At 40.7% G+C, this 17,688-nt stretch overlaps 1 protein-coding gene across 10 annotated transcripts in view; it reads right to left on the bottom strand.

The window, feature by feature from the left end:
* Positions 1–17,688, bottom strand: part of RIMBP2 (RIMS binding protein 2) — a gene marked incomplete at both ends in the record, with an annotated part of 74,976 nt that overhangs the window by 37,943 nt on the left and 19,345 nt on the right. For 4 of the 10 annotated variants that reach the window (XM_080355389.1, XM_080355387.1, XM_080355390.1 and 1 more), the window contains 2 exons: positions 75–125; positions 2,721–2,822. In XM_080355389.1, coding sequence (XP_080211515.1) covers positions 75–125; positions 2,721–2,822 — 153 coding nt within the window. Of the gene's footprint in view, positions 1–74; positions 126–2,720; positions 2,826–6,218; positions 6,342–12,034; positions 12,125–17,688 lie in introns of those variants that run through there. The other 6 variants (XM_080355386.1, XM_080355393.1, XM_080355384.1 and 3 more) reach the window with 4 other exon arrangements.

Below are 17,688 nucleotides of genomic sequence, written 5' to 3'. Positions count from 1 at the left end.
GATGCTATTGTAAAGTTATCACATTCATAATGGAACCTCCACAAGCAAAGGTAGGACAAAGAATCCCTTCTTACCTCTAGCAATTGAACTGCTCCTTCATGTTCCTTCTTGGCTTCAACCTGAGCCTTGTTTTAAGAAAGGAAAGGAGTCAGGGGAAGGAAAACAGAAAAACAAAAACAGAAAAAGGAAAAAATCAATCAGTCGTGCCACATATGATTTGCTCTAACTACATAAAGTAGCATATTGTTTACTCAAATCCAAAGCCAATTACGGTCTTTAAGGGATGGCTCCGTCAATATAACTACAGAGCTTTGGTTCCAAGCCACTGAAATAACTACTTATTTTTTGCAGACTGAATCTCAGTGAAGCTTAAGAGCATCCGTGTTTTGTTGGACCAAGAGGAACGTGCTCAACACACTTTGAGAACACACCAGAAGTATTTCTGAAACCCTCTAAATTAAAACCGAAAAATGAGCTTGTTATTCTACATTGCAGGAGGTTCATAGTGTAGAAACCTTCCACACCAGGTAGGAGAAAGCGCCACCAAACTTAGGCTTATTCTTTACATGCAGCAACAGTATTTATCATCTCAGTAAGTAGCTCACAAACCATTTCAAGGCAACCACAAGAAAGGTTGTCTGTAAACAGAGGTGCAAAATTTAGGGTCCAATCAACTGGGTCAAAGAAGAAAAGAGGGAATTGATAAGAGCAGAAAAGTGTATTTTATGTAGCTCAGAAATTCAGTTATCAAATTTTGGTCAGGAAAAGTCTAAACCTTAGAAACAAAAAAAAATAGGACTCAGTAACTTTGTGCTGTCCTCGCTTATTTCTGTTTAAGTTTTCACTCTATTCTTTATTGAAGCTTTCCCAAGATAAGCAAAACTCTTTATTAACCTTGTATCAGGCTGGTAGTCTGTGATGCACTAACTTTGCCTCTTAGCTCCTTATCATGGTAACCCAGAGACCACGTTCTGCACTTTACTCAGAGAAAAGTCTTCAACCCTCCAGTTCAGCAGAGGACAACACCCCACAGACCTGCTAATTCAATGGGCAAGATTGTCCCATGATGGACACTCACACCTTAATCTCATTTTCCTCATCTATGAGGGCTACCCTGCTCCGTTACTGGTTTCAGTGGAAGCGGGGCCAGCCCATAAAGTCACAATGAAAAATATAGACCCAAACTATACTTCACTGTCATGCATGAAAGTAAAGCCTTGCTTTGGTCCTGAATGCATAATTGCATTTCTTCGTGTACTACAGTGATAAGTCTTATCACTAGCACCTGATAAAATATTGGTTCAATGAGCATTAGCAAAGATGTGATGACAGGTAATAGAAAGCCTTGTGTTATCCATCATCACAAGTTTAATAAAATCTACCCAGAATATGAGTTCTTGATAAATGACTGGAAAAGCTGCATCAATAGCTATCTCTTCTTTACATCAAACTATCCTGTATTATGGCTTTCTTGGAGAAAAAGACCATCTGATTCCCCATCAACACAAACCCTTGATGATCAATACTGTAGTCTTCCCTCTAGGCTGAAAATCTGATCAGTCTGTACATATATTAAAAACACAATGAACTTTTATTTAGATAATCAGAAAGTGACAGCAAATGCATCAGACTAAAAGGAACTCGCACATTTCTCTGGTTTATCAGCAACTTTACAATAGTAACAAGATACGCCAAGAAATTTAAGTCCAAAATTTATGTGAAAGTTTAAATAATAACAGCTGCAAATAACTAGAAACTGCATTTTGAAATATGCCTAAATAGATTAATAGCAAAAGGCTAAAAGAAAATTAACTGAAATATTTCAGTTGGTCAAGTGCAGCTTTCTATTTCAAGCAAACTATGTTTAGATACGTCTTTTTATTCTGCTGAGAAGGTTTCTCCATGCCAATTTTCTACCAAATTATCATTAGCATTATTATTTCTGTGTTGTGATCTAGTCAAGCAATTGGAAAAATCAACATTAGCATTGAGACAATTGCAGCTTTAAGTGACTTTGGAAAGACTGAAACTCAATACCATATTTTTGATATTCTAATGAATATTAAGAAGTTGCAGTGTGATAAAACACAAGTTTTAAACTGATCTGTGAATTAGAGAATGAACTCGGAAATGAGGTACTTAAATAGCTGTTTAGTTGATGAAAAAGAAGATCAGCTGTGATGTGTAAGTACCTTGACAAGGACTTGAATCTAATTTAGTGGAGAAAGGCTGTAAGGATAGCCAGTGTCTGGAAGAGGAGGGCCAAGAAATCCTAACAAGACATGAATGTGTCAGTGAGGATGATGAACTCATCCAGCAAACTGACAAGGAAACGGTGGATTCTCCACATTTCGATTATCATGAAATTAGGACCAGTTTCCTTCCTGATATTTAATGAGTGCTGAAATATACCTGAGCACAACACAGAGGGAAGCAATGGAAATACAAAGGAAATGCACGTACTTGTATCGCTTCTCTCCCTATTGGGAAATACAAGGGCTTATATATATTGGTCAGTTTAATCTTCACTGGCACAATATAGATCAATTCATACAGTCCAATCCAGCAGTAACAATCCCCTTGTTACACCTGCATGGGCAACCATGCAGAACAGGAACCAGCGGTGGTTTAAGCTCGTCCAGAGCAGGAGCTCCGTTCCGTGCCCTGTGCCCGGTCACTGCACTCTCCCGTTTGCCCCCACTTGCCCTTTCCCCGCTCACCTTCTGCAGGAGCTCGATTTCCTGCTGTTTGGCGTTGAGAACAGCCAAGGCTTGCTCATGCTCCAACTCCAGCTGTTGCCGCCGTTCAGCAGCCTCTCGCATATGCTGGGTCAAAGGAAGCAGAAAACCAGTCAGGAGGCTCTGACATGTCCTACCTGCAGCCAAACGCTGCCGTTCCGGGCACACAGATGTTCATCTCAGCGTCAAAGTTCTCTGGTAGCACTGACAGGCAAGCGGGGAACTGGAGAGGGTTTTAATTCGGTCAGTACTCAGAGGCATATTGCCAACGCTGAACTCAGGCGTTTTGACAGCAATCTCTTCTAGGATATATGACTCTGTCATTGCCAGCAATGTGGCCTCTGCCATGCACAAGTGAGCAGCACCCATGTTATCCATCAGGCGCACATTTAGATGTTGTGCTAAAACATTAAAAGCCTGGAAAAAAATTAGCTTGACAATTCCCTAAACGCCTCTTTATCTAGGACACAGTTTTGTCATTTGTTTTGCAAATGATGACCCAAAAGAAAGAGCTTGTCTTTGCTAACCTCGGCCTATTATTTACAGCAAATTACACAGAGCAAAACAAACACAGGTGGATTTGGACAAAAGCGACTACGCTGACTCAAAACCAACTTTTAAAGTTCTGTTGCTACTAATAATTCAAAGCAATATCAGAAAGGTTCTTGGGAAGAGCACAAGCTGAACAATGTCAAGATACCCTTTGCAGATAAAAATCTTTTTCATTACAGGTTGGTATTATTCTCCCAATGTCATTATAACTTCCAAACACCCTGTTAATAAACGGGAGTTAAGAAAGATCTCTTTATAGATTCTGATCTCTTCTTTGGTGAAACTGGTATTAAAGATATTTTCTAAATTACATATAATTCCCATAACACTCTCAGAGCAGAGGCACAATGTCTTATCTGCAGCACCATGAGTTATTACACAAAAACCTATTAGGAATCAACGCTTGGAAACACAAATGCACGGCTAAAATTGACAAGAACAGCCCCAAAAAATCTCTTATTGTGTAGAAGAGAAAACGTCATTGAGCATATTGCTAACCTTTAATGAGCTGTTATTCCCTGCTAAATGTTAATCAGAACCAAGAGGGACAGCACAGAGAGGCTGCCCTGACTCCTCTCAATCTGCGTGTTTGCAAAGGAAGCAGAAACATCCCCAAACTCCAGTTGGCCTCTGCTTGGCATTTATTTCCTCTCGTTTGATGTGTTGATTAAAAACAAAAACAACAAAATCAAAGATTTTCCTAGTCCTACAGTTTTTATTCTCAACTACGGCTTGTTTTCCAGGAGTTTTGTGAGAATTCAGTGTTTTGACTGTAGACATTTCCAAACTGCATATTGTACAAAAGTTAAATGGATCTGTTCATGGGTTATATCTGTTCTCGTTACTTAGTAATGACCAAAAGTAACGGTTCCAATTGTCATCTCATCTGAACAAATATAACCTATTTTGTGAACTGGTTTTACTCGTGATTTAAATTAGCACAACGCTAGGTTTACTGAGCTCAGCAGCTTCCATCGAGTCTTACGTAAAACTTGACACTGATGGAGCATCAGCACATTTCTTATATTCAAGAAGCTGTGAGGCAATCATGTCATTCTCACACTTTAGGTTAAAACCTGTAATTATCAGAAACAAAGGTCTCACTTCACTCTCTCAAGATTTAGAACCAGATTTTGTACAGCAGATTTTGATATTGTTACATTCCCACTACTTTTACAAAAGCTACTACAGGGCATTTCCAGTCCTTTGCAGAGATCAATAAATAATCAGTACCGTGACCATGGAGTGAATCTATAAATTGTGATGAGGAAACAGATTGTGATACTTGATCTGTGATTCTCCCCAGCTTTTCATTTCTCTGTTTCCTAAAATACACATTTAATGAGCTACAGTTCACAGATTTTAGGGTCAGAAAAGACCATTTGTTCATCTGTGTTAACCTCAAAGAATCTCTCAGTCATTTTAGTATTGTCATGATCTACTTAGTATTTAAAGCAGCAAGGATCTCTTCACCCCAGCATCTGTCCCTCCCCAAGCACAGCAATTAAATCTCCCCCAAACCATAAGAAATTCCTCCCCTCCCCCTCTGCTCACAAATTGTTTTTGCCTGCAAATCTGGTTTGCGCTCCCGATCTGCACATCAGCGGCTGCCGGGTCGTGTTCCAAGCCCGAGGGAGCAGTTGGGGAGTGGGAGTGGACAGCAGAGATCACTGGGACACGGGGACACAGCCCTGAGCTGTCAAATCTTCTGCATCTTCCGTCAGGACTGACATTGTCACTGTTTGTGGTGACGATCCAGTTGTCCACTGGAACCAGGCTACAACTTTCTACATGTGTAAATTTGCACTTCCCTGTTCGCACCCTTTCTAGAGATTCTAATAACGTTACTCTAACAGCAGAAAGCAAATCCACATCTAAACGAGCACAGGAAAAAGTACAGTAAGGACTTCATATTTCAAAACATTTGGCAAATAATGCTCTATCCTTCAAAGAAAGTGTGAGGAAGGAAACTTTTCAATGTGCCTTTCAGATTCAAGGCAAGAATCCTGCTACGCAGCAGAGAATGATCTGGGGATATGGTGCATATCTCAGTTTTCTTTCAAATGGTAGAGCCAGACAGCTGTATAGTATAAACTGGTTTTGAAATAGCACTTAGGGGACCTGCTCAAACAGCCCTTGTTTTTCTGGCTTCCTCATGGGCAGCAGGGGGGTCTGACAGTTAATAGCCCATCCTATAATAGCTTCAGCCGTTTCAGTGGGTGCACAGCGTTACCTACAGCTGCCAACAAAACAAACCCATTCGTTCCTATAGCGGTGACTTTTACTGTTCTAAAATATGCCATTGGGTAGTGCCAGAACAAACTCAAATGGCTTTCAAGTGCTAAAGTCTTGTTTATGAGACAAAACTCATACATGAGGCTGAATGGGAGCAAATTTATTTCTCACCCAAGTACCGTTATCAAAGGACTTGTCATCTGTGCCTGCAGATGGGTGGGCACCGTTACAGCGGGATGAATGGGGAAAGCTGGCTGAACACATCAGAAAATCAGGACTGTTCTATGGGAGGGGCACTGGGAAGATTGGGAGAAGTGAGCTCGTTCAGCAGTTCTTCATCTTCCCTCTTCTGCTTTGTTGATACATCCTGAATTTCTCTTTTGAGAAGGAAACTGGGCTAAATATTTGTCAAAACTTTCCAGCGGCTGGAAAGCTGCAAACCACTTTTCAAACTACTAATTTGCTGAGCATATGAGGACACACATGAAATACACAACTAACTGCATATGCTCGGGCATGGTTAGTGCTAAAAAGGAGATTTGTATTCCATATGTTCTATCATAAACTAACAGAGGCTTTCAGTCTTCTAGACCACAATACACTTATGCTTCTGTGACTCACTGAATGAACATCAGGAATGTTAAACAAGCAATAGGAGTACCGGATTGTTGGACCTTACGGCATTATACAGACCTTTAGGACCTGCTCTAAGTTCTCCAGCTTGGCTTGGAGCTGGTGTTTTCCCTTTAGAGCCAAATCTCGTTCTTTGGTCACTCTGAGAAGGGTCTCTCTAAGATGGACATAGTCTGATTTTACCTAGAAAAAAGAAAATGTGGTTATTGATCAAACAGCTGATTAATGAAGGGAAAACTGTATCTGACACAAACATTGCTGCATGTTAAAATGGAAAGGCAGAAAAGTTCAAACAACAGGAAAGCAGCATGAAAAAATGGAAGGGAATGTTTATGGAGGAAATTGTGTGCGTCTCATTTCCATGTATGCGTGAAACACATTTTCTTTTGACAAGGACTACACTCTGGCAACTAAATTGTAGTTAATGCATAAGTTCTGCAAATTTAAATAAATATACTATAGCACATAAAATAAATGACAATTAAACAATCCCTGATTTCTCTGGATCTCAGAGCCATCAGAAGTGAGAGTTCTATATAAAGAGACAGACCTAACATATATACAGAAATATAACTCACATGTAGACTTTCTGGACTATTCTTTGGTATAAACTGACTTGCTAACATTTGAAATCAGTGTCTCTACAATCCAAAATAGGTGGTGTTCTGCCACAAAATCCTTTCTCTTAAAATATTTGCATACAGAAGGTTTTGGAGGATAAGATACTCACCAAGTAGGATTTGTTTTCTGATTTAATTGACTTGGTGCTAGCTTAACCATTTCAGTATGACTAACTCTTTTTCTACAACATCTTGTGAATCATCCACAATAGCGACTTCACAAACACACATAGAAAATAAGAAAAGATAACATTACACCACTTTATCCTGCCATGGAAAAGTTCTTGCATCAGTTCATATCAGTTGAAAATTGGATTTCTTATCCCTGATTATATCATGACTTTATGTCCTGTATTGATACATAACAACAGGATTGTCACAGCTTGGATCATATTGGGAACTGCAATTTTTACATTGAGAATGAAAACCCACCAGCAATAAACAGCTGGGTAAAAATAATACCAAATGTTCACATTCTATTTCCTCTTCCCTGCAATGCTGGCGGAAGGCAGGAAAGCAAAGAAAGAGCCATTGTATTGTTAGTGAACAGTGTTCCAAGAAGGATCTGTTTTCCTTCGTTAACTGAACCCAGTGCAGAAGCACAAACACCGGCAGGAGAAGCAAAGCAGGACAAAGGGTGGCGTAAGGAACAGGCTTTAATTGCGGTGCAGCTCACGTTTCCTTCCAACTCCAGTTAAAGACGTGTCAAGTTTGGTTTGGTTTGGAGTTTAGTGTGTGTGTTGATTTGTTTGGATTTGCTTTTGTTGGGTTTGGTTTGTTTTGGTTTAGAAAAGAAGGAGAGCAAATGGCACAATGTGCCATGGGTATCTCCCGGACGGTTTCTAAAGCCATGGTTTGGAAGCCTTTCTATTTGCCTTCTGGCTCCAGTTTGTTAACTTGCAAATTTTGCCGTGGACCAAACAACCTAAATGGTCAGAGCCAGCCCTTGATTCATCTTTGTAAGAGGGCGCTTTGGAGTGCAACGGACTAGAAAACAGAAAGAGGAAAATGGAACAAATCATGTTTTCCACAAGAACTGATGCAATTATTGTCAACCTCGGGATTTTTTTTTCTGTGCACAGATTTTTCTTCTCCTTTTCCCCCATTTCTTTATAACTGAGGAAACTATTAAACAATGGATTTTCAGAATCTATTAACTTCCTGCATCCTTTATATTGTATTTCATTGTTCAGATCATTCAATGTATATTGTTGAGGAATAATGAAGTGGAAAAAGGAAGCAATGAGGTTTCACCGTCAACGATGCAACTGATATTGCCTGTGATTCTCAGCTAATTTACTGTGGCTGAATGAAGTACAATATTTTGAACAAGCTTCAAGGAAAGGTCATTTTCCTCAAACTTCAGTTTTCCTGGACTCTAAACCAATTGATACCAACTGACCACCTTTGTAAAGGATTTTCTAAAACTTATTAGTCATTATAATCCGAATAATTTTAGGGAACAAGTGAGCATGGCACTTTTCTGCGGGGTGTTTGTCCCCATGGGCGGTGAAGGGGCCAGCAGAACAAACGGGACCTATCAGGCTGTCATGTCATTTTGGAAAAAGGCGAATTAGAGACAGGTAGAACTGCAAATATTTTACACGTCTTAGGATCTTTTATTTACGATCTGCAAGTACATATCTAAATTAAATAAAGTTTAGGAACACAGAGATGGTTGCCTCTGGAGATTGTGTGTCACATAGAATGCTGTGATATATACACTTATATAACACACAAGGTAGCATAAAGCTTGATGAGTTGTAGCATTTGCCCTTTTTTCTTTGTTTAGACAACATTTGTTCTTAAATGTGAATTTAATGCTCTCTCTGAGCAGCCTGTTTAACAACATATGGGATATACATGAACTTGAATTACACACAGAGCACATCAAAATATCAGTGTTCCCAGTGGCAAAACCAGCTGACCTAAATAGAATGCCATCAGAAACAGCTCTAATTTCACAACAGAAACAGGGAACAGTTTGATCTGGGACGTTTCGCTGTTCAATGCATCAAACCATTTATTTTTCATCCCATCCATTCACACTTACACCCTCACTTGAGTCGGTTCTGAAGGCCAGAATACTGCACTTCCCAAACCCTTAAAGAGAAACTGGCTCTTGACAACCAGCACACCAAAACCCAGCAGTTTATTTCATTGGTGAAAAGCTCCTTCAGCCTTAGAACCCACCACTCACCTCACTGACCTGCCAGCTTCTCAAACAAAGGACACTGTGCAGAAAACGTTATTCTGAAACCACCATGACAATGGTATGATTTCCAGTATAGTGGAAATAAATTCTGAATGTATAATGCCTATTCTATTCTTACATAAACCCACTAGCCCATATATATTCAGCTGAGCAGGACAGCGAGAGCCCCGTGTCACAGCACTCCTATGGACACAACATCTCCTCACAAGTTCTCCACTCCAGGTATTGCTTCTTTTAAACTAAACCATGGAAGTGATGGACAATTTTAGCTTAATTTTGTGGATTTAAAGGTAGCCAGCCTTGTACCAACTCTTTTCTAGAGTTGCATTTCAGCAGCTATATTGTACAAAAATGAGCATTATTTTTTTTATCTGTGCTCCATAACAGAATGTGGAGACACTGCCCAGCTCCCTTTGTTTGGCTGGAGTTGGCCTGTTTTCCAGGCCAGCTCTCAAGGGTGAAAAAGAATAAATCATTTCAGGCAGGTTTTCCCCTTCGAGGCTGAGCCCGAACTCCGTTACGATTCTGCTCCAGCCGCCACATCCAAAGTTGTGGTTTACAATTTCTGAATAGAAAATGTGACCTAAACTGCACAATCCACCCTCAACCTCATTGTGTGTGGTAAAAAAACCAACCAACCAACCAACCCCAACAAAACCCAAGACCCAAATAAAACCAACAACAATAAAAAATAATAAGAACCAACAAACAACCACCACACAAACAAACCATAAACCAAACAAAACCAACAACAAAACAAAAGCGCCAAACAGAAAAGCCCAAGTAATTCCCTCAGAACACTGGTTGTGCAAGAAGGAAAACACAAAGACACTGTATTTTGGTATTGTTAAAAGCAAGAGGGTACATAATCCTACTGAGGCTCTGACAGTCAATTAGTTGACAGGTATCCAGAATTGTTGCCTGGTGCCTTTCACAGTATTTAATATATTTGAAGAACAAACACCTATAGTATGACAAATTCTGACACTACAATAGTAAAAGGCAATTTTATTACTGACTGCCTAATGTGTCAAAGTTTGGCATTTTACCTTTGTATTTCAAATTGCTTTCACTAGGCTTTTCAACGTACCTCAAGCTCTTCACTATAGTAAGATACAAACATCACCTTTAATAAAATGTTACTAACCCCATAGTTGTTTAGTTTCTGATAGAAAGAGGTCTAATATGTTTAGTGTCACCAACGTACTGACCCTTCACCGAATTAATGCTTCATGCGATTCCTGTGTCAGCTGGAATATAAAACTGCCTCAGACCTCATGTCCCCCGTGAAGCAAAGAGTAAAGGCAATGTGTAAACACCAATAAAGAGAAGAGAGAAACACTAGGAAAGGGAGAGATTCTACACAGATGGATGGATAAAATTAAGCAATCCTATGATACACGTGGCTTCGTCCTATCATAAAGTATTATTACACCACCTTTTATTACAAAAGCCTTTTAAATTCCTCAGCCACAGGAAGTTTCAGGTCTGCTTCGATACCAGGGGCTACACACCAAACGCAGACTAGATCTCTGAATTTCAGTGATTTGCGTTGTCTCCAGGACTTAATCAGACCCGCTTTGGTTTGGAAATGCAGTGGTGGGCTACTTGGTGACACATGCATGTCAGTGCTACCACAGTGAGCAGCTACCATAGCGAGGAGCTGCAACAGCGAGCAGCTACCATAGCGAATAGCTACCACAGCGAGCAGCTTCCACAGTGAGCAGTTACCATAGCGAGCAGATACCACATTGTGCAGCTACCGCAGTGAGCAGATATCATAGCGAGCAGCTGCCATAGTGAGCAGCTACAACAGTGAGCAGATATCAGTGTGCAGCTTCCACAGTGAGCAGATACCATAGCGAGTAGCTACCACATCATGCAGCTACCATAGTGAGCAGCTACAACAGCATGCAGCTACCACAGCAAGCAGATACCACCGTGAGTAGCTACCACAGCGAGCAGCTACCATAGTGAGCAGATACTAGTGTGCCGCTTCCACAGTGAACAGATACCATAGTGAGTAGCTACCACCACATCATGCAGCTACCATAGTGAGCAGCTACCATAGTGAGCAGCTACAACAGCATGCAGCTACCACAGCGAGTAGCTACCACATTGTGAAGCTACCATAGTGAGCAGCTACCACAGCGAGCAGCTTCCACAGTGAGCAGATACCACATCGTGCAGCTCCTGCTGGTTCACAAGCTCCAAGGCTGGGCTTTCATCAGAGCCGGAGTGAGTTACAGCTCTTCTGATATGAATGAGGTTGCCGAGCAACTCACTTAAGCCCTGTAGAAATCCCAGATTGGAGTTTTATTTTTAGCTGAATGCAGCCCTGTAAAGTGGCTGGTTCGTGATGTTTCTTCCACCGAATTGGTCCGTGTTGGGGTACAGCACATCAACCTCTCTTCCCATGCTACTCACGCCATGCAGGATCTGCTGTAGATATAATCCCACTGGAGTCAGAATGATAAATTTTGTCCAATAACAGGCACAAAAAAGAGCTGAAGAAACGTACTTACTATTAAAACAACTTTTATATTAGGACCTAGAGCAGCCGAGACTACCCTGTGTGCCATGCAACAGGGGGAATAACAACTGCTAAATAGAGTCTGGGACATCTGCTGCTGGACAACAGCTTTTAAATGTTTTATTAAGAAAATTAAAGATGTGAATAAAAAATGCAGAAAAAAAACCTACTGGACAGCAATTTTTTCTATCAGTATTTTTCCATCAAATCTCATCAAAACCACATTAAAAGGTCTTTTTGCCAAAGGCTAATGACAATTTACAATGCTAAGAAAATACACAGAGGAATGACGAGCCTCTCTAAAGACCATTAGCGTGTCTTACATTTGCACTTGAAACTAACATTTGTTTACAAAATCAATTTTGGTGGTTTACTTTTAGTTAAAATATTTTGTGTTCTCAAGTAGAAACACACGAATCAGAAAAAAAAGACTGTGCATTCCACTTTTAGCCACTCTGCAGCAGAATTTCTGTAGGAAAGGAACTTCTGCTGCCTGTGCCCATGTTACCTGGTCACACTGCAGAGCTGGGTGGGACACACGCACATACTGAAGGCTCAGGCGATTCTTCTCTTGCACAGCATCCTTCAGTTCATTTCCCTAAAACACAAGTAAAGAGTTTTACAGACCATTTATCTCCATTACAGCACATCCTATTAAGTGCTTAAGGAAGCAATGTTTTTGCATTATTTGGTATTAACAAGCTATTAAAAGTAATATCAGGCCCGTAGCCAAAGGCAGGGAAGGTGCAGAAGCAGCAGATTAGTTTGCAATTACAGTTGGCTCTGCCGCAAACCCACATGTTTTCAGTAGCTGATCTGATTAAAGATGTGCAAGCAAAGCGAGATGATCTGACTTCACAGGCCTGGTGCCTATAAAAATAGTAATAATAAAAATCTCCCTGTGGGTGTTATAAAGAGCCCAAATGCGGCTGCCACACTTAGAGCTGGGAAGAGAAAGAGACTCCCAGAAATAAATAATGCTATTGAACTTCAGTCTTCAGAAGGCATTTAGAGGGCAAAAGGCAACAACCGGAATGTACACTCATGTACATGTTTTATAGTGTATATTTATTTATGATACATGTATGTATACACATCCTAACACCAACATTTTTAGAATGCGGGTAGAGCATCTATGTACATCAGTTCAGGCAAATCAGAAATGCAGATGGAAAGTCAAAAGGCTTGTAACCTATGCCTAAAGATGAAGGTATCAGCTACAGCCTCAGGAATGCATTTTTATCTATTTAGACAGCACTCTAAGGAAGAAAAAAGGAAAGTAAATAAAACTCAAATATACAGTCAAAGGTCAAACTAGAGGGGTGGAAATGCCTTGTCAGGTCACACGAATCAAAATACATCAGCTCAGGGAAAATATAGCAGCATCCTCCGACTCTTGTGACAGTTTCTTTTGTGCACTAGCATTTCCAGTGATGGCTGCTTGACTAACACCTGAGAAGTCGTGACATCCAAATCTGATTGAAATTAATCACTGGCTTCAAAATTTGTATTGTCAGCTAAACAGATAGTATCATGTAGATTTTTTTTCCCCATAGAAAATGAGCTTAAAATATCAGTTTTATAAAATCTTTCACACAGAAGAAGGCCATCCTGAGTAACAGCGATATTAACATGACAATTAATTCCACCGAAGATCCTGCGTTTCTGCCCACACCTGGAATGCCAGCTGATAGTTAAATTTGGACATAAATGAAACATAGTGAAAATTCAGCTGAAGTAATGGCAAGTTCCAGCACCATCACGGTACAACAGAACATCCCGTTGTCGGGGGGAAGCGTTAATCGCTACTGAACTCAACTGAGACGACAAACTGCAGCATATTCCTTGTCTCCTGGCTGCAGATATACCTGTCATCTGGCACAGAAGGAGCTCAGCAATTATCCTTTCTCAAGTCTGTTAAATGTGCTGTTCAGGATCCAATTAGAAGTGGCAGTCGGGCTCCGTGAGACGCCAGACAGTTCTGAGGGCCAAAGCGAGAGGAATTTCTTAGCTCACGTTGCATTTTCGAAGGTGCGAATTAAATCAGTAAATATTTTTATAATATCAACAAACTGCGCAGAACAGCTCATTGGATATGAAAATAAATCACTGCGTGCTACTAATTACTGAAACGCACTTGTAAAGCGTTGTGTGTCTTTCCTGCGCTTCACAAATTGAAAATAAGCTCCAGTAGCTGCTCTGAAGCCCTTACAACTGTAGGCTTTTGTCAAGCCAGGTTTGACACTGACTTTAATGGATCAATCTGCATTTGTTACAAATCAATACTGCTCAGCTGACTTTAATGGGGAAAAAGTGACCATGAGTTACCAGGTTTTAATAATGTTATTAAAAGGAATTCAAGCAGAAACAGAGGGGGAGGAGAGGAGGAGGAATTGATGGCAATCTAGGCCAGCATCCTTCACACCCTGCTTAAATTCTCTGGGATGGAAACCAGCTTCTAAGAGATGGCACCAAAACTGGGCTGGCTGTTAGTCCTACGTGAAGAAAATACATGTTATCATGTTCTTTGTGAGGATGAAGAGAAGTGGGGTAGTAACTATCTCCGTTTCATCGGGTCTTAGTTATAAGCCTATTTCTTTTCACTTGCATCTCTGTCCGTGAGAGTGCCAATTGCTCTCAGTATTCTTTCACATTTGCCAGGATAAACCCACCTATGCTCCCTGTCCCAACTATTACTAAATCTGTAGAGATCAAGAATCACCTGAAACAGTAGCAGGAATTCCTGGCACCCTTCTAGCCTAAAAAATACACAGATGGACACCCAGCAACTAAAACTCAGGTGCAAAGTTGCCACTTGCACTATTTGCAATAAGGATATAAGGTATTTGTATATATTATCAGTGTGTTTAGAAGTGACAAAATACCTATGGTGTGAGTTGCCTTCGTTAGGATTTGATGGTTGTATCCTGAAAGAGCTTTGAAACTTCAAACGTATTGTAAGGGAGACAGATGCCTTTTGAAAATCCCAGCTTCTCCCACATGAAGGCTACGCTCCCTTAAGATGCAGCACTGAAATAAAGACACGTATTTTTCCATCTTCCCTCCTTTACTTGGCAGCCAGCACCGAATGCATTAACAAGAGGGCAACACTGCCCGCTTTAGCTCTTACAACTGCCAGTTCCAAACAGAACCTCCAAGTTGACAGCGAGCAGGGGTCAGTAAATACATGGGGCAGCATCACCAGTGACGGACCTGCTGGCAACGGGCTGGATCAGCCGCCCGCGCGCGCTGGGGATCCTCCAATACACACTTCCCCGCTCTCTATGGAATAACTCTACCGTATTCTAAAGGGGACACGCAAAGAGCCACCACTCTGATATTGCTTGGACCTACGAGGAATTTTTGTGGTTTTATAGCAGTTCAATTTGGAGCTTGATGCGATTCAGAAAGAACCAACCTGTGGGAAGCATTGCCATGCTCTCTTCCCTCATCCTTTCTACCTTCTTATACAAATAGCTTTTGACTTTTTACAAATTTAATGAGAGTTGTGTCTTTTTTCCCCCTGCTGCCCTCTCCCCTGTTCTTCATTTATCCACTGTATGTAACAACGCTGACAATTTAATTGTGCCTAAGCAGCAACATTTTACTGGGGTCAAATGAGGTCTCCTGTAGAACCCACACGAATCAACCCACTGCAGCTGTTCCTAAAGACAAGTGGAGTGAGGATGAAGAACTCGTCGTGCCAGTCAAAGACACAGTATAATGGCAAATGCTGACAACTGGTATCAGACTAATGTGCCAAATGGAAAGGAAGCAACCCTGCATACTTCCAAAAGAGCTTCTCTTGACAGCGGGTTTCAGCTATTAGTTGAAGTCTGTCATCCCCTTTCTAATGGTGTTGCTACACAATGGCCATTTAAAAAAAGATAAAAGTAAAAATAAAGGCCTTGAAGCAGTTTAATTACTAGTCCAACATACACCCAAAAATTTTACAGAGAAGTGAACATGGAAAATTAATGATAAGGAAGGATACAATAGAAGCTTCACCTTATCACAGAAAAGGCTGGAAGTTCTGCCACAGATCAGCATCAACCAGCTACAGAACCAACCAAACCCAACCCTTTTTTAACGTTGCACAGAGCTCAGAGTGCTCCTGCTTCAGCTTTTTTACCAAGTTGACTACAAAAAGCATCAACCATACTTATTTTACATATGTGGTGGCATGTCAATCAAACTGTATTCATGTCAGGACCATAAATAACATTTGAAATGTCTTTAGCATGTCAGACAAAATTCCAAACAGCATTTCGTGCTGGATGTCAGGAATGCTCCAGGCATTCTCAGCTCAGACAGGCATTTTGATGTAAGAAAACAACACTAAGGATGATCTTTTCAGAACCTGCAACATAAACTGAATCACAAAATGGACATCCCTCCCAAACGGGTACAAAGAGCTGCGGTTTGCCATGTTCTGAGGGTGCTCAGAGCGCCGCACCAATTCAAAGGCTCACACAACAGTACAAACTGCGCAGCACGAGACGATTAATAAACCAACCCCCATGAAAAATTAAAACCAAAACACATACAAATTGTGTTACCTTATATATAAGTTGCATCTTTCTGAGTGCAGAAATGAAGGCAAAAATGTGTGTTCGTAACAGAGCAAAAGTAGAAATTCTCCTATGGATCTGAGGACTGACTACAACAATTTGCGGTAGGAGGATGACTTGTGTGGATTTAATACAATCTGACACCACTGTCTGGGTAACAAGGTTCTACATTGCCTGGAGAAAGGCATCTGTTGCCCTGTGTGCTAGTTTGCTCATCCATCAATTATTTTTGTTTAAAAAAACGTTATACACTATTCATTTATTTGTAGCTCTTTTTCTGTGAGACTTACTTTTGCCAGTAACCTGGAATGACTGTATTAGAACACTCTGATTATAATCCCCTGTGATAGTTCTCTGTTTTGATGATACGTGAATAGAACTAATCCAAGGGAAAAGTGAAGACCTCTAGTCTACAGGTACTTAAAAAGGAAAAATGAAGAATCTTCTGATCTTTTCTCGTGTATTTTTGCCCTGTAAATGACTCAGTTCTAAGGTCAGGTTCATCACCACGAATTAATATTCTTTCTTCTTGCTCGGTTTTAAAGGCAAAGCTGACTCATCCCAAACTGCACACACTAGGACTATTTAGGAACATCAACATGGGCAAACAGGGCGAGGCTGAGAGACACAGCCTGTACAACAAACTGCCGTTAAAACCACTCTGATTTTCTCTTTGTAACCAGCATGTTGATGATGTAAGAAAATCCAGGCTGCCCTGCAGAATCCCAGCTGCTGTATGACACAGCAACAGCAAAGTGGAACCAGGAGCAGGTGGAGAAAAATGGCTTCACAAGAGATGCTGCTGTTCTGTTCGCGTCCTGACGGCACTTTCATTGTATGTGACAGCTCTGGATGCAGAGCAGGAGATAAAGGTGGGATGAAAGGAAGCACCGAAGGGTGCTGAATGTCCCCTCCTGTCCCACGGAGGACACAGGTCTCACCAGTACTTGCTTCCACTGTTATCAGCTTGGGCAGGCAGCAAGCTCCATTGTTATTACATTACATATTATAAGGTTGTGGGGGTTTTTAGCTGTTTTTGATTCTTCCTCTCAACTGTCATGATGAAGTACATATTAGCAAGTAGTGCAGAAAGCAGCTGGACATTCCATAAAACTAAGGAATTACTACAGAGAATATTGACGGTCATACAGAAGTTTTTTCCACTACCACTCCTAAGATTAATGAAGATCTATTCAGAAATGCTTCCATTTGATACAAAAATAACTTCACAATTTGATTTTCATCATTTTCATGCAAATTAGACTTTGTTCTAACAAAAGAAAACAAAAAGAAAACAAAAGGAAACAAACGCCTCTAATCAGTAGGCTGAATTTAGGATAAGAAACACTACACAAAAATAGCACTTCTTAAAAAGCACTGCTAAATAAGGAACGCAGGGACTGCAGCATTTTACTGGGCTTGGAAATCACCAGTGTCTTGGCACTACAGCAACCAGGACCAGATGTTGTGGAGGAAGCACAAACCATTAATGCACGGTATTATTTTTCGCTTCAATAAGACTCTTAAGATAACAAGCTTTGCGCTACCAACTCATTTCATTCACACTCCTGTCTCATCCTTTGGAGCACCA

This window comes from Nesoenas mayeri (genome assembly GCF_963082525.1).
Source record: "Nesoenas mayeri genome assembly, chromosome: 17".
NCBI lineage: Eukaryota > Metazoa > Chordata > Aves > Columbiformes > Columbidae > Nesoenas > Nesoenas mayeri.
This window is presented reverse-complemented; position numbering and strand designations above follow the sequence as displayed.